The 23,157-nt window shown below is 45.3% G+C and overlaps 1 protein-coding gene across 4 annotated transcripts in view; it reads right to left on the reverse strand.

The window, feature by feature from the left end:
• PHACTR3 (phosphatase and actin regulator 3) overlaps positions 1-18,536 on the reverse strand; it is a 204,172-nt gene extending 185,636 nt beyond the window's left edge. For all 4 annotated transcript variants that reach the window (XM_083744399.1, XM_083744397.1, XM_083744398.1 and 1 more), the window contains exon 1: positions 18,402-18,536. In XM_083744399.1, coding sequence (XP_083600525.1) covers positions 18,402-18,510 — 109 coding nt within the window. In that variant the 5' untranslated portion in view covers positions 18,511-18,536. The remainder of the gene's footprint in view (positions 1-18,401) is intronic.
• Positions 18,537-23,157: the final 4,621 nt, after the last annotated feature.

Raw genomic sequence — 23,157 nt, forward strand, 5'->3', positions numbered from 1 at the left:
AGCTTCATTTCATTTGTGTGAACCTTCATTTCGTTTGTGTGAAGTTCCATTTCACTGGGGCTTTACTTTTATTTCGGCTTTGCTTAGGTAGTAGAAATCACTGTTTTTCAGGTGGAACGCCAGCTTGTAGTTTGAGGGGGGGAAAGAGCAGCGCTGGATGAGGCCAATGGTCCATTTCGTCCAGCATCCTGTTCTCATGGTGGCCAGTCAGATGTCCTTAATGGAAACCAGCAAGCAAGACCCAAGAACAAGAGTGCCCTCTCCCCCTGTGGTTTCCAGAAACTGGCATTCAGGGGCACGGAGATCCCTGTTTGGGGGTTTTTGTAGAGGCCATGGAGGTCTAACCCTCTTTCAATGCCATCCAAGTTGATGGCCATCACTACCTCCTAAGAGATACGCAAGATATATGACATATAAATGTCTTCTACTGGGGCAGATCAATGGTGCGTCAAGTCCTACAGCCCTAAGAGGCAAGAGCTCAGCAAGAACTCAGTTTCTTTTCTTTCTTTGTTGCCCCAAGTTCTCTTTATAAACTGGAGGTCTTGTGGAATGAGCCTAGGAACATCTGCAAGCAAGGCATGCCCTCTTCCCTTTAACCACATCCCCTGTCCTTGCCAAGGTCAACCTTCACCCTACTGAAAACACCAATGTTCAGCTCCATATCTTTCTAGGACCTGTTTTGATGACCCCACCCAGGCTCCTGGTGCACATATATGGAGATTTGTATCGGATAGGAACATTGGAAAATGCCTTACACTGAGTCATATTGCTGGTCCATCTAGCTCTGTATTGTTTACACTGACTGGCAGCAGCTCTCCAGGATTTCAGGCCAGGGACATTCCCAGTCCTACCTACAGATGCCTTGGATTGAACCTCAAGTCTTCTGCATGCAAAACAGATGCTGTAACCCTTGAGCCTTTCCCCAGCTGGAAATATTGTAGAAGGGTACCATGGGAGCCTGAGCACCGCAGGAGAATGCCTGCATTGTTGTGGTGTCTGACAGCTGCAGTTCACATTTTGCCTCTGGAAAAGGGAAGCATCTTTTCTCAAAGGCATTTGTTATGTTAACAGCCCAGTTTGAGAGCTAAGCAAACCATCTTTGAACAACAGACTACTGGGGCTTGTTTGTTAGCGGCGCTCCCTATCCATTTGTGATTAAGGTGTGTTTCCTCACACATTAAATAGAGAGCTTCCAATCGTTATTTTCCCCAGTGCAATTAGTGAACAATGCCTCCAGTCGCCCAAAAAACCTACGTACCCATCCTGGGAAGATGCCACTAAGAATATTTCATGTGCTTAATCACACATGAAATTCTAGGTGTGGTTTCAGCAATTCTCAAATGATCATTGCTCTGATGTGATCAGTGCACATGGTGGCTTTCCAGATGAGCAAAAGAAAATGGTCTCTGCTGCAAAGAGCATGCACTTTGAAGAACTAATGGGGAGAACTCCTCCAAACAGGCTCGGCGTGTGTGTCTGTATGAAATGTTTGCCAGAAGCTCAGAAAATACAGTGGTATCTCAGGCTAAGTACTTAATTGGTTCTGGAAGTCCGTTCTTAACCTGAAGCATTCTTAACCTGAAGCAGACTTTCCCATTGAAAGTAATGGAAAGTGGATTGATCCATTCCAGACGATGAAAAACACCCCCTAAAACAGCAATTTAACACAAATTTTACTGTCTAACTAGACCATTGATCCATAAAATGAAGACTTTAAAAGAATTTTTCTATTTCAATTTAAATAAGGAGACTGATTAAAGATCGTTTGGGATGCCAACAAAGTTGTCCTTAGAGGATTTTTTTCATACAGTGGTACCTCAGGTTAAGTACTTAATTCCTTCTGGAGGTCCGTTCTTAGCCTGAAACTGCTCTTAACCTGAAGCACCACTTTAGGTAATGGGGCCTACTGCTGCTGCCGCGCCACCGGAGCACAATTTCTGTTCTCATCCTGAAGCAAAGTTCTTAACCCGAGGTAATATTTCTGGGTTACTGGAGTCTGTAACCTGAAGCGTATGTAACCTGAAGCGTATGTAACCCGAGGTACCACTGTACCATAATTGTTTACCAACTCAGTTCCAAGCCTGCTGAATTCTCCAGTGATGCCATCAGAGAAACAGTGCTTGTTCCTTTTCCCAACTCCTCCTCCACGGAGTCTCCAACCCACTCCCATCCCTAATTACCTCCATCACTGCTTCAATGGACGTGGAAGAGAAATGAAACAACAAAGAGGGGGGTTCTTTTCCCCCAACTACCTTCCCTCTCAGACACCCACCATGCTACATGCCCAACACCAGTAGCACTGAGAAATGTAGTTTGGATCGATTTGATATTTATTGTGTTTCTATGCTGCTTTTCAATCCAATGAATCTCAAAGTGGCTTACAAACAATAGATAACAGCAACATCATAAAAACATAGCAGAGCATCACAAATACAGCCCAAATCGTGTGAAAGAATCAACAAATCATCAGTCGCAATCTCCAAGACACTATTAACCAACAGCAACTGAAAAGAATAAGCTAAGAGTACAGCGGAAGTCATGTTATTAACAAATCAATAAGGCATTTATACTCTATAAAGCAATGTTAACAACTACAAAAAAGCAACTGAAAAAATGAGCTAAGCGCTGTTAAGTTCATATGCACACTCTCCATAACTCAAAATCATTCGCTCTGTTAAGTTCATAAAAATGCACATAAAACACACATGATGCCCATTGTTAAGCCAGTTCAGCCAGATGTTCAGACGTCACCATTCCTGAGTACAGCGCCTCCCAAAGGACATTGGGAGTAAAATACATGTTTCGGTAATGGAACTCGGAACCAAAATAGAATGTTGGGACCTCTAAGAGTATAAAAAGAGTCCTGCTGGAACAATCCAAAGGCTCATCTAGTCTAGCATCCTGGTCAACCAGATTCATCTAGGAAGCTTACAAACGGGACCAGAGCGAAACAGTGCCTCTCTTCACCTTTTGATTCCCAACAACAGGTATTCAGGATATACTCCAACCCTGGAGGCAGAGCATAGCCACTGCGGCTAGAAGCCCTTGGCAGGCTTACCCTCCACAAATCTGTCTAATCCCCTTTTAAAGCCATTCAGGTTGGTGGCCGTCACTCATAGAATGACAGAATTGTAGAGTTGGAAGGGACCCTAAGGATCACAGAGTCCAACGCCTCGTGATGCAGGAATATACAGCTGTCTCATACAGGGATCAGCACCACACTCTAGCCAACTGAGCTATCCAGGATGAATGCAATGGAGATGAGCATTGCAAGACTCCCAAATCCGTACTTCGAAGCTTGGAGTTAACAGTCTTGACATCGTCACTAAATACAAGCTTTACAGTAGGGGAAAGATAGTACATATAATAGCTCTAAGGGCTTCCATGGAAAGGAATGTGTAATATGTAGGGAATGTGAGACATCTGAGGAAGCCCTGAATTACAGGAGTTTTATAGTTTCCTAGGACTAAGAATGTCCGTATAGTAAAAGCTATGGTTTTCCCAGTAGTGATGTATGGAAGTGAGAGCTGGACCATAAAGAAGGCTGATCGCCAAAGAATTGATGCTTTTGAATTTTGGTGCTGGAGGAGACTCTTGAGAGTCCCATGGACTGCAAGAAGATCAAACCTCTCCATTCTTAAGGAAATCCGCCCTGAGTGCTCACTGGAAGGACAGATCCTGAAGCTGAGGCTCCAATACTTTGGCCACCTCATGAGAAGAGCAGACTCCCTGGAAAAGACCCTGATGTTGGAAAAGATGGAGGGCACAAGGAAAAGGGGACGACAGAGGACGAGATGGTTGGTTAGTGTGGTCGAAGCTACCAGCATGAGTTTGACCAAGCTGCGGGAGGCAGTGGAAGACAGGAGTGCCTGGCGTGCTCTGGTCCATGGGGTCACGAAGAGTCAGACACGACTAAACAACTAAACAACAACAAAGGACTAAGAACAAGATGGACATATTAATGGCACTGGAAAACCTCCATAGAATTATTTTTTATTGGTTCCTGAAGTCCATCGTGTGTGGTATATGAATTAATCCTACCGGGCCAACCACTTTGTATACAATTTGTCTTCCCTTGCTCAGAAGACAAGATCAGATGCCTCTTGATTAAGATCATCTCTGTGAAATATTTATGTAGATCCAAACATTTAAGCTATTGACTTCTTTCATGTAGTTAAATGATGTGATCCCAAGGGCACATATAAATTGGGTATGCATTATGTGCAATAAATCACCTTGAATTTTCAAGCAAACAAAAACCCGAAAACAATCAGCGGTGAACTTAATGGGCACTGAGGATCCTCCTTGTTATTATTTAAGCTTAAGTTAGACAGGATGTAATTCAAAGCTCTCTGTTTGAGCTGTACTTAGTTGCTGCTATTTACAAGACAGGCATTTTTCAAGCGGCCGGGATTATTAACTATAGATATTAATTGCATGCTGCAAAACCGACAATTTGGTCAGAAACAATGGAGCAAATGCTGTAGATAAATAAACTCGGAAGCCCATTAGCTGCTGTCATACTAATGGGCCATTGTGCATATTGGCTTTCAGAGCTAAAGGTTGGGACAAATTAATATTATATCTACTTAACTAATTACGCATGTAAACAGTTTACAGCTCCTTGAAGAAAGCAGTATGAGAAAACACTTAGCAGTTGTTCCGCCAGCTGGATTTTCAAATGCTGCACAAGCATTAATTGACTCCCCACCGCCAGCATGCTTTCACTGATGTCCAGAACCTAATTTATAAATAGATTTTATGATATGCTTTCTCTGTACCCAACAGGTACATGAAATCAAACAATGTTGCCCACCAGCTGTTGCATGCATTTTAATGTTACCTCAGTTGAAGAACGTGTCTTACAAGACAATCCTATAGGTCTCTGCTCAGAAGTAAGTCCTACTGAGTTCAGTTGGGCATACTCCCGTGTAAATGGGTATAAGATTGCAGCCTTAATTATTTTACCCCCCCCCCAAATGTGGCTTTGCGTTGAATAGTTTAATTTTAGAGTGGAAAATTCCAGAGACGATAAACCAGCAACAAAGCCTATCTCTCTATTTTTCTTTTTTCTTCTTACAATAGTGAGCTCTGCTCATGTTATGACTCCCTTAAATCCTGCCTGTGTCTGGATACATGTGCAAATGCTTCAGTGAATGAGAAATATACAGTGGTACCTCTAGTTGCAGACACGATCCATTCTGGGGTGCCATTTGCACCCTGAAAAGTCCTCAACTAGAGGAGCGCTTCTGCGTAGGCGCGGAGCGCAGTAGAGCACTTCTACACATGTGTGAAGTGCGCAGAACACTTCTGTGCATGCGTGAAGTGTGCAGAACACTTCTGCACATGCACAAAGCATGCAGAACGCTTCTGCGTGTGCACGCATGGTGTATACTTCCAGGTTTACCGCATTCACAAGCCGAAAAGATGCTACATGAGCCTAACGTAACATGAGGTATAACTGTATCTGTTCAGGGCCCAAATTAATTGGCCAAATGCAAGACTTCAGACACAGTTCAAAAGTTTGTGAGTCTGTCCAGTAAGACATGTCTTAGGATCTTCAACCAATAAGCTCCGGGGCCGTTCAGTTGATAGAGCATGAGATTCTGAATCTCAGGGCTGTGGTTTCAAGCCCCACTTTGGGGAAAAGTTTCCTGCATTGCAGGGAATTTGACTAGATCACCAGTTCTCAACCTGTGGGTCCCCAGATGTTGTTGGACTACAACTCCCATCATCCCTGAGCTCTGGCCTTGCTAGCTAGGGGTGATGGGAGTTGTAGTTCAACATCTGGGGACCCACAGGTTGAGAAAGGCTGGAGTAGATGATCCTAGTGGTCCCCCCTCAACTCTATGATAGGGCTGCCTTTACCACAGTAACACAGGAAATTGCCTTATACTGATCCAGACCATTGGTCCATCGAGCTGCTAGCCCTGTTTGTGACCGTTGTCTCTCATGGCTGTTGCGCTGCTGCTTACGAGCTACTTCACCCTCCAGCTCCTTCTGCTTCCTCTTTTCTGGATATAAGTCACATCCCAACCAATCAGGGATCCTGCAGGAAGCAGCGTGGTGTGATGACACTACATAGCCAGTCAGATTTAGCTGTGTGAGACCACTGAGGTCGAGCATAGGCAATCAAGAGTGAGGGCAATGTAAATGACCAGTCAAACATTATTGCTAGGTGTGCTGGAAAATAATCAAAGAATGGAGGCATTTTTTTTCAGAACAACTAAAAATATGCACATGGGGATGCACACACAAAGAAACTAGTGAATATTTTCAGCTGAGCTTGCACCCTCCAGTGTGACTGCCATCCACGCAGAAAATGCAAACCCGAACACTAATCTTCAATATATAACAATTTCAAGAACCGCTTCTAGAATGTACACTGTGTCACAGCCCTGAGAACAAACCATCTTTCATTTACTGTTTATTCCATGCCAGGGTTGAGTCTTTCCAAGATCTGACTGAAGAAGTTGTATACACGGCAGCGGGGGCAGGAGAGGTTGCGGAAACATTTGCATGCAGAGCCCAAACATCATCTGCTCTTTATCATCCCTGTTTGGCACAAAAAGGGGACACAGTGCATTTGTCTTTGTGGAGGGCACTCTGGCATCTGTGGCACTGTACTGCAGCTGAATGGTGCAGTGAGAAGAAAAATTATTGTGTAAACATGGAATATTGCAGGCATGTCCGGGAAACCCACATCAAAAAAAAGCTCAACAACTTCTGTGTCTAGATGTTCACTTCTTGAAATATGGCAATCCTAGTTGGGTTCTACTTGAAGGTTTTCCACATCTGGATGTTCACTATGAGAACGGGATGCCTGATCCAGCAAGCTCTTCTCATCTTCTTATGGACTCACAGAGAAAATGTTATGTTGTTAGTAAGGCTGTGAACTTTGTGACCCAATCCACTGTATTCCATGAAATTAGCCCCAGGTAAGTGTGTACAGCAGAGGCAGTCAATCTGGCACCCTCCAGATCCTGTTGAAATACAATTCCCATCAGCCCTGAATAGCATGGTAAATAGTCAGGGATGATGGGAGTTGTAGTCCAACAGGATCTTGAGGGCACCATGTTGGTTTACCTACTGTATCAGATTGCAGTCTTAATAGGCTGGCTATTACCTGAGCAATTTATTGAACATATGTATTTATTAATCAACATACTGTAAAATCACCCTTATGCAATTGTTTTAGTAGAAAGAGTTATATAGAGATATAGATATAGATATAGATATAGATATAGAAATAGAAATAGATATAGATATAGATGATATAGATATAGATATATAGATATATAGAGATATAGAGATATAAAAAAACTGTATTGGATTTGAAATTGTTTTTATATATAAAACTGCTTTAGATGTTTTTATTGTTAAATCACTTCAAGATGTTGTATACGAATTGACTCAGAAATGGAGTTAAATAAAAATCAAGCAAATTCTTTTGAACTATCATCCCTGGTAGGGGGGCTTGTACTTACACAACTATTTTTTTGGCTTAAAATCATAGAAGCACAGAATTGTAGAGTTGGAAGAGCATTGAGGGCCATTCCTGCAATGCAGGAATCTTAACCAAACATCCAAGACAGATGACTATCCAACCTCTGCTTAAAAGCCACCAATGAAGCAGAGTCTATCACCTTCTGAGGGAGTCTGCCCCACTGTCAAACAGTTCTTACTGTCAAAGATTTCTTCCTGGTGTTTAGTTGGAATCTCCTTTCTTGTAACTTGAAGCCATTGGTCAGGGTCCTACCCTCCAGAGCAGGAGAAAACAAGCTTGCTCTTTAGATATTGGAAGATAGCTATCATACCTCCTGTTCCAAGCTAAATATACCCAACTCCCTCAGCCATTCCTCATAAGGCTTGGTTTTCAGACCCTTTATCATCTTGGTTGCCTTCCTCTGCGCATGTTCCAACTTGTCAACATCCTTCTTAAACTGTGGAGCACAGAACTGGACACAGGACTCCAGGTGGGGTCTGGCCAAGGCAGAATAGAGTGGGATTGTTACTTCCCTTGATGGGGACACTATACTTCTGTTGATGCAGTCTAGTGTCCTAGGAGTACTTTAATGCTGATTAGTTAGCACTACATATTATCAGTTCCAGTCAGAACATACAGAACAGATATTCTCCGCCATGAAACTCTCCACCTACCGTGATAACACCATTTAGCTGAATTACCTTTGCTAATATCGAGATATTAGCATTAAAGCCACAGCCGTTTCTGAATCCCAGTCGTATCAGAAAGCAATTAAATGCCTTTCCAGCATCTCCTCAAGGGGGAAAAATGATAATGTGGGTCTTCTGATGGCTCCAGGGATGAAGGAGTTTTTATTTAATCGTATTATACAGTTTCCAGTGGATTTCTGCTCCCAAGCCGACATTAAATTAAAGTGGCTAGTGGAATCCTTCTTATGTGGAAGGATCAGAATTCAGCTGTGTGTCTGGAGTCCAGATGTTGAATTCTGGGTATGCTGAAAGGAGAAATGCTTTGACATCACAGCATGAAAGCTACCAAAGTGAGAATACTTACCATGAGAAAATCATCTGTGTAGATGACAAGAAGTTCATCAATTGATGCTCACCTAATGATGACCTCCATGCGTGAATGGACCATCATAGTCCTCACATTATAGGAATTTCTTACGTCCCAACACCCCAGATACAATGCAGACTTTCAGATGTCTGTCATTGGGAACTGCTTCATATGTACATGTGCATTGTTTGATGACCGAACTGCATGTGAAGGTGGTAGCCCTTGATATCCTCCCTGAATTTGTCTATTTTATTGTTGTTGTTGTTGTTGTTGTTGTTGTTGTTGTTGTTGTTTTAAAAAAGCTATCCAAGGTGGTAGTCATCACTACATCTCATGCAAGCAGGGACATGGTTGGCGTAGTGGTCTAAACCATTGAACCACTAAACCAACCGCTTGCTGATCGGAAGGTTGGCGGTTTGAATCCCCGTGATGGGGTGAGCTCCCATTGCTCTGTCCCTGCTCCTGCCAACCTAGCAGTTCAAAAGCATGCCAGTACAAGTAGATAAATAGGTACCGCTGCGGTGGGAAGGTAAATGGCATTTCCATGCACTAAGGGTTCCATCACAGTGTCCCGTTGTGCCAGAAGCAGTTTAGTCATGCTGGCCATATGACCCAGAAAGCTGTCTGTGGACAAATGCCGGCTCTCTCGGCCTGAAAGTGAGATGAGCGCTGCAACACCATAGTCACCTTCAACTAGACTTAACCATCCAGGGATCCTTTGCCTTTTACCTTACCTATCATGCAAGCAAATCCCAAACTTTAACTGTGTGCTGTGCAAAAAAGTCATTGGATGGCCCCAAGTCCTAGTATTATGAAAGAGGCAGAAAGATGCTATGTGCCCTTTCTCCGTGCTATGCATAACCTTATGCACCTCTATCATCTGCTGTTTTTGTAAAATAAAGCACTGAACATGTTGTAACCTTTCCTCATAGAGCAGCAGCTCCATCCCCTTGCTCTTTTTGATTGCATCTTTCCAGCACTACAGGAATCTCAACTAAAGGATCCCTGACTGATGGCCATCCAACCTCTGCTTTAAAATCTCCAGGGAAGGGGACTCCACAAACTCCCAAGGGAGAACATTCCACTCACAAACAGCACCTACTGTCAGAATGTTCTTCCTCATGTTTTGCCGGAACCTCCTTTCTGGTAACTTGAAGCCATTGGTTCAGGTCCTACCCTCCAGAGCAGGAGAAAACAAGCTTGTTCTCTGTTCCACGTGGAAGCCCTTGAGATATTGGGAGATGGCTATCATATCTCCTCTCCTCTGTTCCAAACCAAACCATCCTCTGTACACATTCCAGCTTGTCAACATCCTTCTTAAATTTCTAAATATCTTAAATAGTCTCTTAAATGCTATTAAATATCCTCTTTGAGGCCAGGCAACCAAAACCTTACACAGAACTGTGGCCACCTTAGGAGGAGAATACACAGTACGATACACTTCCAGCGGGTTGGGAGATGGACATAGCCTCCAAAGGTGAAGAAATGCTTGTTATCAGATTTGGTTATCTTAGCCACAGGATCTACAGCAAATTATTATTTTACAACTAAGAACAACTTAAGGAACACATTAGGAACACAAATTAAGGGGCACGATTTAATTTTCTAGAATTCGTCTACTGATCAAAGGTTGGCTTCTGTTTAATCTCTCCCTGCTGCCATTTCTCATTTCTGTTTTTTTCCAGCCCATTTCATGCCATTTTGTGATTGAACCAGAAGGTTTCTGGGCTCTTATCCCAGCTGATCCCAATGACTCAACTGTGTGTGACTTTGGGCAATTCATAGAATTTCCGTGTGAGTGTCAAGGTCAACTCAGCCATGAAGCTGGAGGAAATGCAGGGCCTTGCAAAAAGGCAAAAATTTGCATCAGGACGTAATCCTGCTGTACTAAATATATGGAAAACCAAGAGATTGCATCCTTTTGTTTTAATGTCATTAAAAGGCCAAAAGCACATGTCAAGCACACACAGCTTGCAGCTGTAGTTCAACCGCCTTTCTTGAGGACTCAGTTCTGGAAGGGGTTGAGTGGGAGTGAAGAAGCAGCGGGAGGGAAGGGGTGTTCAATTATTTTCCCACCCACAATTTGCTGGGCTAAATTGCTCCCCCACAGCAGCTTTTCTCCCTGGGAAGTCTCAAATGCATGTATGAGAAGGAAAACGTGTTTGAAATCTTAGTGGGGGAGCCATTTCAGGGATTATTTGCAGTAGGAAACAGCAGGAAAATGGGTTAAGTACTTCCTCCTCATGCTGCTTCTCTGCTCTCAAACAGTCCCTTGCGAAGTGGACATTAAAGTCAGACCCATTTGCATGTAACATATAGTTTGATCCCTATTGGCTCCTGCCTAAAACTAGTCCATAAAGGATACAATTGGATGCTCAAGGTCAAAAAGAAAAATCCCAAGGCCTTTCCTAAACTGCAATGGGAAGTTGCCTTGGCTTATATGAATGGTCAAAACAATGTTTAATCTAGATCAGTATTGTCTACACAGGCCTTCTTCAACCTTTGTGCTCCAAATGATGTTAGACTACAACTGCCATCATTCTTGACCATTGCCTAAGCTGATTGGGGATGATGAGATTTGGAGTCCAACAATGAATGGAGACCCAAGCTTGAAGAAGATTCGCCAGACTTCAGGTTCTTTGGACAACAGTCCCCAACACCTGCTCTCCAGCTTTCCAGGCAGGAGTTTCCCCAGCCTTTCTAAAGATGACAGGAATCGAATTGGAAACTCTTTTCATGCAAAGCATACCACTGAGCTGCAAACCCTCCACAAAGAAATTATGCTTCATGTACCATAAAGTAACGTTGCCACAATTCAGAGAACTCTTTCCCCTTGAGCCCACACCTTGAGACAATTAAAGAGCTGTAGTTTATATAAGAGAGACACCAAATCTACTGCAACATATTCCATTTCCACATGGAAGCTGTAATACCTCGCACCTGCATAGTTCACAGTCAACATTGCCACATGGTTGAATTCAGAGCTGGCATGGAAAGCCTTCCATCTGATCAGCCCCTGCCACATCAAATTGTTTACAAATGGTCATGGTTCCATGTGGAGTCAAACATGAGCCAAAGCACTGTTTGGCAGTGTTCACGTGGGCAGGACAAGACTGCCTAAGAAGAGCCCTGATGACTCACCAGAATTGGGGGTCTGTCATAAGAATGTGACTGTGGCTACATTCACATCTTACCTTTGTGGGAATGTTCAGGGATGCAGGAGAGGATATATTTTTTGATTATAGCCTTTCCAACTTGTGTTAAGAAGAAGAAGAAGAAGAAGAAGAAGAAGAAGAAGAAGAAGAAGAAGAGGAGGAGGAGGAGTTTTGATTTGATATCCCGCCTTTCACTCCCCTTCAGGAGTCTCAAGTTCACAATTTAGCAGAGTAACATTCCCCTTTTAAACTCACAGCGGATGCATTTGCTCAGGTTCGCTAAAGCCTCTATAATAGCTGTTCTGGTATTTCCCCCTTATTCCCTCATAAAATGTAAGACACGACACCGTCTTCTATAAAAGTATAAAAAGAGTTTACTCACATTCTGTTCACAATCGGATCCCAGAAGGCAGACTTAGCTTAGAAAAGTAACATACACCTGGAAACTATCTCATAAGGAGACAGTCCCTTTGTCCTCTCTTGGCTGAGAGCATCTTTGGCTAAGCAGATGTTGCTTCTTCGATGCATGTAGTCAAAGAGAGAGAGATGGCTGCCCTGCCCTGTGCTTTTATCGTTACCTGCACAGGTGAGGCCACACCCACCTCTAGTCACATGCAGAGGAAGTCTGTCCCAGCCCAGAAGGAAACAGGAAGTTTACCTGCTGGCTGGACAAACATTCCTCCCCATATGTAAACATGTTCACTCTAGGAATGTTGCACTTGACTGCTTTTGTGTTTCACATCCCACAACCTTTAAAGCACCATGATGCCACTTTAAACAGTCATGGCTTCCCCCCAAAAATTATGGGAGCTGTAGTTGGTTAAGGATGCCAAGAGTTGGTAAGAAGCTGCTGTTCACTTCCCAGAGCTACAATTCTCAAGAATTCCTAGCTACATTTCAGTGGTAAATCACATGCATTCAGCAATTACTTGACCTCTCCCTTATGATATAGTGAGTTAGGAACAGCAGAACCTGCCTTTATACCAAGCCAGACCAGAGGTCCATCAAGGTCCATCTAGGTCAATGTCATCTACACTGACTGGCAATGGCTCTCCAGAGTTTCAGACAGGATTCTTTTGTCTAGGGGCTGAGGGGGAACCAAGAACCTCTGCTGAAGTTGTAATCACTGGCTGAGGTCAGGACTGTATTGTGATCATCAATGTCACGCACCAGGAGGGAACATGGGGGAAATTACCATGACAAAATACAAAGGCAATTTCTTTTTGGCTGAACAAAGCGAAGCAGAATGTTTTGAATCTCAAAGCTATTGTGTGGGACAAATACTTTTCTTTAAATGAAAAAAGAGAGCCTGGTTTAGAGAATAAAATGAAAATGGTATCGCAGATAAAAGAGCATAAGAATATCTGAACAAGCGACCAAGGTCCTCACCCACAGCCTGCTTTCAACAGCAGCTGGCTAGAAGCTACAGTGAAGCTAGGAAGCATCGGTCCTCAACTGTTGTTCGTCTCCAGCTTTTGGTACTCAGATAGACTGCTGCTGAACATGGAACTTCAATTTCGCTGCCAAGCATAATTGCCTTTCAGAGTCCTATCCTCAATAAATTTGTCCAATCCATTAAAAAAATAACTAAGTTTGTGATCTTCAACATGTTTTTTGGTAGCAAATTCCAAGAGTCAGTTAGGCCTATGCAAAATTACTTTTTGTTTTTGCTTTGGTCTGCACTGACCCTACTGCCATAGGAACACAGGAACTGCCTTACTCTTGAGTCAGACCATTGGTCTCATTATCCCTGTAGCTCATTATTGTCTACCTGCCTATCCAGGATTTCCGTCAGGAGTTTATCCCAGTTCTACCCAGGGATTGAACCCACGCATGCAAAACAGGTGCTTTACCACTGAGATTGCTACTCAATTCCATTAGCCACACACACACCCAATTCTTGCCTTAATGTTGTTACCGTTCATTACTTGTATGCTTCACCTTCTCCAAGAGGAGTCTCAGGTCAGCTTAACAGCCCTAATTAAAACCTCTCAAAAACAGCCGCACATTCTACATAACCAAAAAAATCAATTGAAATCACAATGAAACAACACCAGCTTTAGAAAACAGCAGCACAACACAACATACTCTCTCTTGCCACACTGAACCCTTAGCCACCAGGTGCCTGGCAAAATAAGTGCCGTATTTTTCGCTCTATAACACGCACCAGACCATAACACGCACGTAGTTTTTAGAGGAGGAAAACAAGAAAAAAAAATATTCTAAACGAAATAGTGGATATATGATTTTTGTGGTTCATGTTGTGGCCACAGACATGTGATCTGACAGTGAGTTTGGAGTAGCCCAATGCAAAAATCCTGAGGATCCATGTGGATCCATGCTTTGTAACCACGGAGGAGGGAAGGAAGGGGAACCATGGATCCTCTGCTCACGACTGCAGCAGATCCCCCCCGCCACCCGCAGGCATTCGCTCCATAACACGCACAGACATTTCCCCTTACTTTCTAGGAGGAAAAAAGTGAGTGTTATAGTGAAAAAAATACGGTATGTTTCTAGGCAATGTCAAGATGTCACCAGGGCGAGGCAACCTGATCTCAGCTGGCAAAGACAGGGAGTCACCACTGAGAAGGCCCTGTTCTGTCTCACTGCCCACTTTTCAACATAAAACAATTAAATCACCAAGTATAACTCGAAGCACAAACATACGCAATGGAGGGCCTGCTGAGTCAAGGCAAGGGCCCATCTAGAGTAGCATCCTGTTCTCACAGTGGCCAAGCAAGTGTCCACAGGATGTCCGCAAGCAGGAAATAAGCATAACAGCACTCTTCCTATTTGTGATTTCCAGCAACTGGGGAAATCAGATAACTTCCACTACATGCCAAAGGCCGTTGTGAGCAGATGCATCTTTAAGAGGCACTTGGAAGGCATCAGAGAAAGTGATAAGTGGACTTCCCCAGAGAGGGTGTTCCACATACAGGACTCTAGAGGAGAAAGAAGGGCACTTATGGCATTACTGCCCCATAGCCCATTGCCTTTGATGGGACCATGAGCAATTGGGACCACAAGCAAACATTTACACACACTCAAGCACCCTATAGGTAAGAAAGGTACTTTCAGTCTTCGGTTATTTTGGCTGGCCATTTTTCTTCTTTCTCCAAATACTTTTGAAGACGGAAGGAACAGAATTGTAAGCAACTATTGCTCCCATTGTTCCAACAGTTGCAAGTATTCTTTTACCATCAAGTCAACGTATCTGGTAATGAGGAACTTGGATAAGCAAAGCAGGATGTGTTGCAACAGAAAATACAGTCCTCATGGTGTGGACACACAATAGAGTTCTAGCCCCCTACTACTAGCAACTGAATCTGCACTTTGAAACAGAATTCTTTTAAGGCAGTCTTGAGCTCCAATGAGATGAGTGCAGCCTCCACAGAAGGAGAGTGTGGTTGATTGCACTTATTAACTTACATGGGATTTTACTGATTTCATGTTAGATTAGATAGATGGCAGAATGCAAACTGCTCCTGAAATTACAGAACACTGTAAAATTGCTTGAGTGTAAATCCTATTGACCTCAGTGTATGAACTCTTAAACAGAGGTATGAAGGTTGTATTCTTAGTCAATTTCCCAATAAGCCTATGCAAATCACAGAAATTATGGAAGAGAAGACAAAACCGGCATTTATATAAGGATATTCATTCGTAATTTATTGCAAATCGTTGTTTGAAGTTGTGTGTGTTTTATTCCGTATATTATGGGGTGTTGCTTGTTGCTTTATTGTTTTGATGGCAGATGCCTAGAGTTGGTTTGAACATTTTCTTTAAGAAAAGCAACACAAAATAAGTTAATATTTTGGGGCAAAAAAAAATTATTTTCCTTCAGGCAAATAAAAAAAATGCATTTCCTCAAACAGATCTGTCCTTTAAAAAGAAAAAAAAATCACACATACAGCCTATCTATTTGCCAGCCTGCCAACACTGCTTTTCATTACCTAGAAACAGGCAAGAAGTGAGCGAAATTGAAATTAAGGGAATGTATGATTTCTGCAGCCTTCCGATGTGAAAGCACACAAATGAACATTCCTCTCATTCAGACACTATTGTCCCTTAGGGGGAAAGGCTAGCACTTCGTGCTAGTGACAGCCTTTGTTCCCATGACCTGGGATATATCAGCGTGGTTAGGCAGGAAAGATTCATCAGCTGTTCTCATTATTCCCTTAAAAAAATCTGTTTCCAGAGCAACAAGGATCCTCAATTATTAGACTGTGTAAAATGAAGCTTAAAGCCACTCAGTCCTCATTATTAACATGTTTGCATATTCTGACAGGCGGTGCCATCAGACAGATGACCATCGTGAAAAGGAGAAGACAAATAAGAGAGAACGACTCTAGCATGTGCTGGTTTAAAAGACTGTTTTGGAATGAAACAGGATTTACTCTCAGATATCAGTACATCAGGACAGGTCTATAGCTGAAATCTTGGCTTGGTGGGTGAGGGGAGAGATGGCATAAAGAGGTCTGGGGGGGTTAATTGCATTTTTATGTATGTGGGGGGGGGGGGAGATGCTGTCTTAATGAGACACACTTGCTTTTAAAGCAGGTTTCCTGTTAATTTACTTTTCCTGGAAGTAATTGCACAATACCCCCCAAAAGCAACCTCTCAGTCAGTTTCAAGATTCAGAATATAAAGTTACTCATTAATTAAGGCAGCGGGGTAGACTATAAAATTTTGAGGGCAGGAATATGTGTGTGTTGAGGAGAGTACTTAGAACACAACTAGGGTATATTAAGTGAAGGGGCATATTCTGATATATATTTTTTCGTTTTTTGGGGGGGTCTGTGTCAAAGTCAGTGCCCCCTCCCACATATCCCTTAGTTACAGACTTCCATGGGAGATTTTTCTGAAGCCTACAATGGAACAGTCACTGTTGTGTTCAGTCAAGACCCTAAGTCAACATCTCTTGCACAAAGAGCCCATGACACTCAACCTTGGCTCCTTGTGTATATCAGTCTGTTGGGTCCTGGGCTTCCCATCCAGCTGATTGTCATCTGAATTCCCCCGCCGCACAATCCTGCCACGAAAGCACCCTGTCAAGTTTGGTCCCGTTTTGTTGTGTGCGCATGTGTTTAATTTCACACCGGCCACAGGAAACGGCTCCCTTCCTAGAACCAACTGTTCTCGCAATTAACCCACCACCGCACAAACACAAAATCCCAAACACAATGCCTTGCTGCTGCTGCTGTGCTCCTTTGAGAACCCCAACGTGTGAGTCACTGCTAGAAAGATTTGCAATTCAGTGGAAAGAGTTTTATGCTTCAAAAGGAGGAGAAAGTGAAGGGGAGGGCTTCTTGGTGGTGAAAGCCTTCTTCTCTCACACTTATAAATAGAAAAATGGGGTTGCAGATGTCAAGCTCCCCCACCCTCTCTCCCTCTCTCTTTCAACACTCGCTGTTGTGTTTCCTACTTCTTGGTGTGTCCCGAAAATTGCTTTCTCGGTGGGGTGGGCCAGAGGGTGGGATTGGTGACTTAATTATTACTCTGCTTGTTCCATCTCCATGGTGACTTCTCATGCCAACAGCTGATCCCCTCCCACTTTATGAGACAACCTTCTCTTTCTCTCTGTTGCAAGGGGCAAGTCAGGCAATGCCCAAGCTTCGATTAAATTGCCCAGGTAAATTAGGCTATGTGCGGTAACCGACAAAGATCAGCTTAAGCAACCCAGCTCCCGTCCTGACTGCTCTCAGCTCTTGGAAGGTCTCCCAAGGAGCAGGCAGTGTTGATTTTAGCCGTTTTATTTTCAGTGTGTTTGCATGCCTGTAGATTGAGAGGAGTGGGATGGGCTGGATGTCATGTGGGGTGAGAGCGAGACAACAGAGCTTAAGCAACTTTCCAGGATAAAACAGCTCTTGCCACTTTGGACCGAGCATCCCTCTCCAATGATGGCACAAAGGAGAGGCCAGTCTCTTCCAACTGCAGGCAAAAAAAAGCAGGGTGAACCAATATGATTGACTAGCATCTTCCCAAGCAGGTGGACCAGCAGCAGGTAACTGTCAGCCAGGTGGAGCCTGAGATCACCTGTTCTGAGTTTTTACTGCCTGAGAGGCCCAGCCATGGCTGCTTCCCCTCTGATGCAGGATGCAGAACTCGTGCACTTGGAAATCTGGTCTCTGCCAATGACTTCCTGAGCTGCCTTGGGCATGTCCCTTTCTCTCTGCCTCACTTTATCATTTGTGAATAAGACAGCCTGTTTCAAGGAGGAAGGGGTACTGAGAGAGGACAGAGTATCCAAGGTTTAAGGAAGCCTGCTGCCCAGGAAGAGGGTGGCTGAAAAATTTCGGGGAAGAATCCTGGCTCTTTCCCCCTTGCCCTCCTCTGAAATGCTTCCTTCAGCTGGCAGAGGGGAGCGTTGCCCTTCCGAAGGGCCAGGATGGGGAGAATGCTCTCATGTAATCCTATTTACAGCTAAGCTACTGCATCATTTCAGGACTTACTGCAGAGAATATGTTCCTAATTTCCTTCTGCCCTCCCTTCTCTGACAGGCTTATTGCCAGATTGGCAGATGCGAAGACACATAGACACACACCCATTCTCGATCTGTTTCCCTCTCCCTCTCTCTTCCTCTGCCTCTACGACTCTCTCCCATTCCTCACCACCCAGCCCACATCCTCTGCTATACTGGGAGGAGGAGGAGGAGGAGGAGGGGCGGGGAAGAGAGAGAGAGAAAGTCCCGCTTGCATTTTTACCTTGCTGCTCCTCGGCTTCAGTCCCGGCGGTGTCCCCGAGGATGCTGGGGTCGCTTTGTGACCTGCCTCTGGGGAGAAAACAGCCAGTTCCTTCTTCTGATGCAGCCATGAGGGGGTGGGGAAGGGAAGGGAAGGGAAGGGAGGGGAGGGGTGGGGTGGGGAGGGGAGGGAGAGCAGATCTCAGAGGCCGGAGGAGGAGGAGGAGGAGGAGGAGGAGGGAGAGGCGCTCATGAAACCGGAGGCAGCCCAAGGTCACTACGGGGAAGGGGGTGACCCGCTGGTGGTGGTGCAGAGCGCGCCTCTCTTCTCAGCCGGGGAGTCCCAGCAGCGGGAGCATGCTGGCAACCAGCCTCCTCCTGCAAGCGCCCCGATGCCAAGCAGTCCGCTGGCACCATCCAGATGCAGGGATGGGCGTCCCTCCCAGCGCCTGGGGGCTCCTAGGGCTCGGCGGGGCGCTGCAGAAGTTTCTTCCTGGGCATCTTCTCCTCCGGGTGGCGAAGGCTGCCTTCACGCTGCCTTGGTCAGAAGGAAGGCAAGGATGATGGACGGCAGGTGAGGTGAAGGGAGGAGGTCGGAGTGAGCCAAGTCCTAAGCTCAGGAGGAGTCTCTTCCCATATCACGGCCAGGCAGAGGAGAAAAGGCAGGCGACAATAAAATAAAGCACGCGAACCCACCCTCCTTGGAACTGCTTGCTGCTGCTGCTCTTCTTCTTCCCGCATCTGTTGGGAAACAGAGGGATTCTCCCATCATGCCCTGCGAGAGTAGGTGTGACATCACCGGGGATGGGGGGAGAAGGAGAGGGGGGGAGAGGAGGGGGGAGGAGGGGTCGTGGGTGGGAGAGAGCTTACCTGCACTGCACAAAAGAGGAGGAAGGAAGGAAAGGAATGGAGAGCAGCAGGTGTGCGCGAGAGGCGGAGGCCTCCTGCCTTCTACGACCCGACACCTTCACACGCCCCTGACGAGGAGGGAGAGGCGAGGCGAGGCTGGTGGAGATCCCGGTGGCAAGACGCAAGAGCAGCCTGCATGACTTCAGACTTCATGGCACACGCACGTTCCGGCACACATGGTCGCGGCGGTGCGGGCCATGCGTTTCCCTTGCCTAGACTTTTTCTAGCCCCAGGCAGGGGGTGAGGGGGGGAGTGTGTGTGTGTGTGTGTTTTGGTAAGGATCCTGTGGAACTGGAAAGGAACAGATGTCTAGCATCCAGGGAGCTGCCTGATACGGAGTCAAACCGAGAAGCTCAGTATTGCCTACACTGAGTGACAGCTGCTGTCCAGTTTTTCAGGCAGTTTTTCAGGCAGGAATCTGATCAGTGTGGCGCTGATAATGCCAATGTTGCAGGTTTGCTCCAGCTGCATTGCAGGGGGTTGGACTAGATGATCCTCGGGGTCCCTTCTGGAGTGGTGGTGGTTGAATTTGAGACTTACTGTGTTCAAGGCAGACGCTCATTTGCTGGGCTAAGACCCTTCCCAATCTACAAAACCATCTTTTTTCTCAACCGCTCCTCAGAATGGTGGGGACACTTGGGAAAGCCCATCCTCTTTCTCACACAATTATTGATTGACTGACTGATAGATAGGCTTACATATAATAAGCTTGGTGGTGAACACGGCACATGACACCCATAAAAGCAGCATCAATATACTCATTCAACATGCAGCACACAGTCATGGTCACTGTGTATTGCTGACCGCATGTATGCTGTTTGGGGAGTGCATTCCTGAATAACTGGTGGTTGAGCTAGACATCAGGAAACGTCTGTGTGAACAGAAGTGATTCAAACAGGAGCTTGAAGCAGCTTAGCCCATGGTGTTTGCATAATAGTATTAGGCAAGGAGTTTCTATCCCCAGGCAGAGATGCACCCAACACTCTTTGTCTTGTAGAAGCAAAGCAAATATTTATTTGTGTGTTATTCTTTCAGAATATATGAAGCAATCTGCATTCAAAGAATATCATAGTGGTGTGTCAAAGCAGGATATAAAACCTAATGCAAGTCCACACCATGATGTTAAAAGCGTGACACCACAAATAATTAAAAGCTGCAGAAAGAAAATGGACTTAGGCTGCAGCAGTAAGTCCCACTGAATTGAATGGGACTTACTCCCAGATAAGTGAACTGGGGAGTAGGATTGCAACGTAATTCGGGAAGGCTTGGAACAAAAGGACAGTTTTCAATGAACATCGGAAACATAACCATTTGAGGGCTTGGTTCACTTCAGGTCACAGCATGCTTTCCTGCAATTGTGTTGTGGTGCCATCAACAGAACTCCATCCACAGATCTAGGCAACCAGGGGATGAGGTAGAGGGGAAAGCAGCTTCTCAGATACCCTGGTTCAGAACCATGTGAGGTTTCATACATCGTCAGCAAAACCTTTCATCTAGCCCAGTAGCAAATTGGCAGCCTGTGCAATGCTTTTAGCTGATCCTGAGAACAACTGTGCAGCTGCGTTTTGCAGTAGTTGCAGGATCCAAAACAAATGGAAGGGCAGTCTTGTGCAAAACAAACTGGAAGTTATCGATGGGTGGACTGCTGTGGCCAAGCTGTCCCGGTCCAGGCACACGTAACAGGCAGCCTCCAGCTGAATGTAAAGATGGGGCTGGTTGGCCACTATGAGAACAGGGGCTGGATCCAGCAGGCTCTTCTTATGTCCTTATATATACTGAGTAAGTGGTTCCCTCAAGTAAGTGGCATCCAAGCTGTTATATCAGCTTGTTAAACACTGCAGGGCACAACACAGCTTTGCAGTTCCCTCTCTACTTCCTGGTTATATGATTCCACGAAAAGTCTGCGAATGCAGAGTTGGTCATGCACCACCATGGGTGCTTTAGTTGAGATTCCCACATTGCAGGGGGTTGGACTAGTTGATCCTTGGAGTCCCTTCCAACTCATGGATTCTATGATCTATATTTTTAAAAAAGCTGTGGCCCTCCAGGTGTTGTGGGAGTCCTTGTGGTTGTTGTTGTTGTTCCAACTGGTGGAGGCTACTGAGCAAGCTCACTCCTCAGTGGGCTGCTTTTGTGGGAGGGTTTCCCTTTTAGGTTTATCTAGATATACCGTATTTTTCGCTCTATAGGAGGCACCCGACCATAAGACGCACCTAGTTTTTAGAGGAGGAAAACAAGAAAAAAAATATTCTGAATCAAATGTTGCTGAAGAGACTTTGCGCAGCTACCCTGAAGCCAGAACAGCCCTCTTGCTGTTCTGGTTTCAGCAATAGCTGGACAGCCTGCATTTGCTCCATAAGACACACACACATTTCCCCTTACTATTTAGGAGGGGGAAAGTGTGTCTGATACAGCGAAAAATACGGTAGATACAGAGAGATGTAGATAGATAAATTTCTGCAAAGCTTGAGCTTCCCCCAAAGCACATCTCCTTCATGATTCTGAGCAGCCTTGTTGGGGGGCAGGCACCTCCCACCTGAGTTTGCTATTTGAAGGAATAAAGTAAATTTTAGCTTCCGATATGCAATACTTAAGGGACGCAGGTGGCGCTGTGGGTTAAAGCCTCAGCGCCTAGGACTTGCCGATCGAAAGGTCTGCGGTTCGAATCCCTGCGGCGGGGTGCGCTCCCGCTGCTCGGTCCCAGCGCCTGCCAACCTAGCAGTTCGAAAGCACCTCTGGGTGCAAGTAGATAAATAGGGACCGCTTACCAGCGGGAAGGTAAATGGCGTTTCCGTGTGCGGCTCTGGCTCGCCAGATGCAGCTTTGTCACGCTGGCCACGTGACCCGGAAGTGTCTCCGGACAGCGCTGGCCCCTGGCCTTTTAAGTGAGATGGGCGCACAACCCCAGAGTCTGTCAAGACTGGCCCGTACGGGCAGGGGTACCTTTACCTTTACCTATGCAATACTTACTGCCTTTGTAATAAATTACAGTGGTACCTCTGATTGCGAACGGGATCCATTCTGGAGGCCTGTTCGCAACATGAGCAGAATGCAAGCCGCATCTGCACGGGCACGGGTCACGGGTCACTGCTTCGGCGCAGGCACGTGAAGTCATCTTGTGCGTCTGCGCATGCACGAGCGGCGAAACCCAGAAGTAACCCTTTCAAGTACTTCCAGGTCACCGCGGGACCCAACCTGAAAATGCTCAACCTGGAGCAAATGTAACATGAGGTATGACTGTAAATAGCATCAGTCGTTGCCTGTCAGGAAGGAGAATGTTATACAATTCATCTCCTCGACATGCTGGCTTTGCATGTGCTAGAAGGTAAAATATTCAACCCTAGACCCATGATGCTGTCTAAAGATATAAAGTACAGGAAGAGTTTTACCTTCTGAACCTGCTAGTTGCATAGCATGGTTATTTGTTGTGTTGCAGTACACCATGGACCGTACATTTAGTTTGCCAGATCCAGCCTGAAGGGGAACTACACTGGTACCTCAGGTTAAGTACTTAATTCATTCCGGCGGTCCGTTCTTAACCTGAAGCACCACTTTAGCTAATGGGGCCTCCTGCTGCTGCCGCACCGCCGGAGCATGATTTCTGTTCTCATCCTGAAGCACAGTTCTTAACCCAAGGTACTATTTCTGGGTTAGTGGAGTCTGTAACCTGAAGCGTATGTAACCTGAAGCATCTGTAACCTGAAGCGTCTGTAACCTGAGGTACCACTGTACAGTGTACGGCTTAATTCAGTGGCAAAGCACATGCAAAAGGGCTGTAATTCAATGGTAGAGCAATTGACTTGCATGCAGGACATCCCCAATTCAACGACCAGCATCTCCAGGGAGGACAGAAAAAGGGTGGCCGTGTG

The sequence above is a fragment of the Podarcis gaigeae genome (assembly GCF_964106915.1).
Source record: "Podarcis gaigeae genome assembly, chromosome: 6".
NCBI classification, from domain to species: domain Eukaryota; kingdom Metazoa; phylum Chordata; class Lepidosauria; order Squamata; family Lacertidae; genus Podarcis; species Podarcis gaigeae.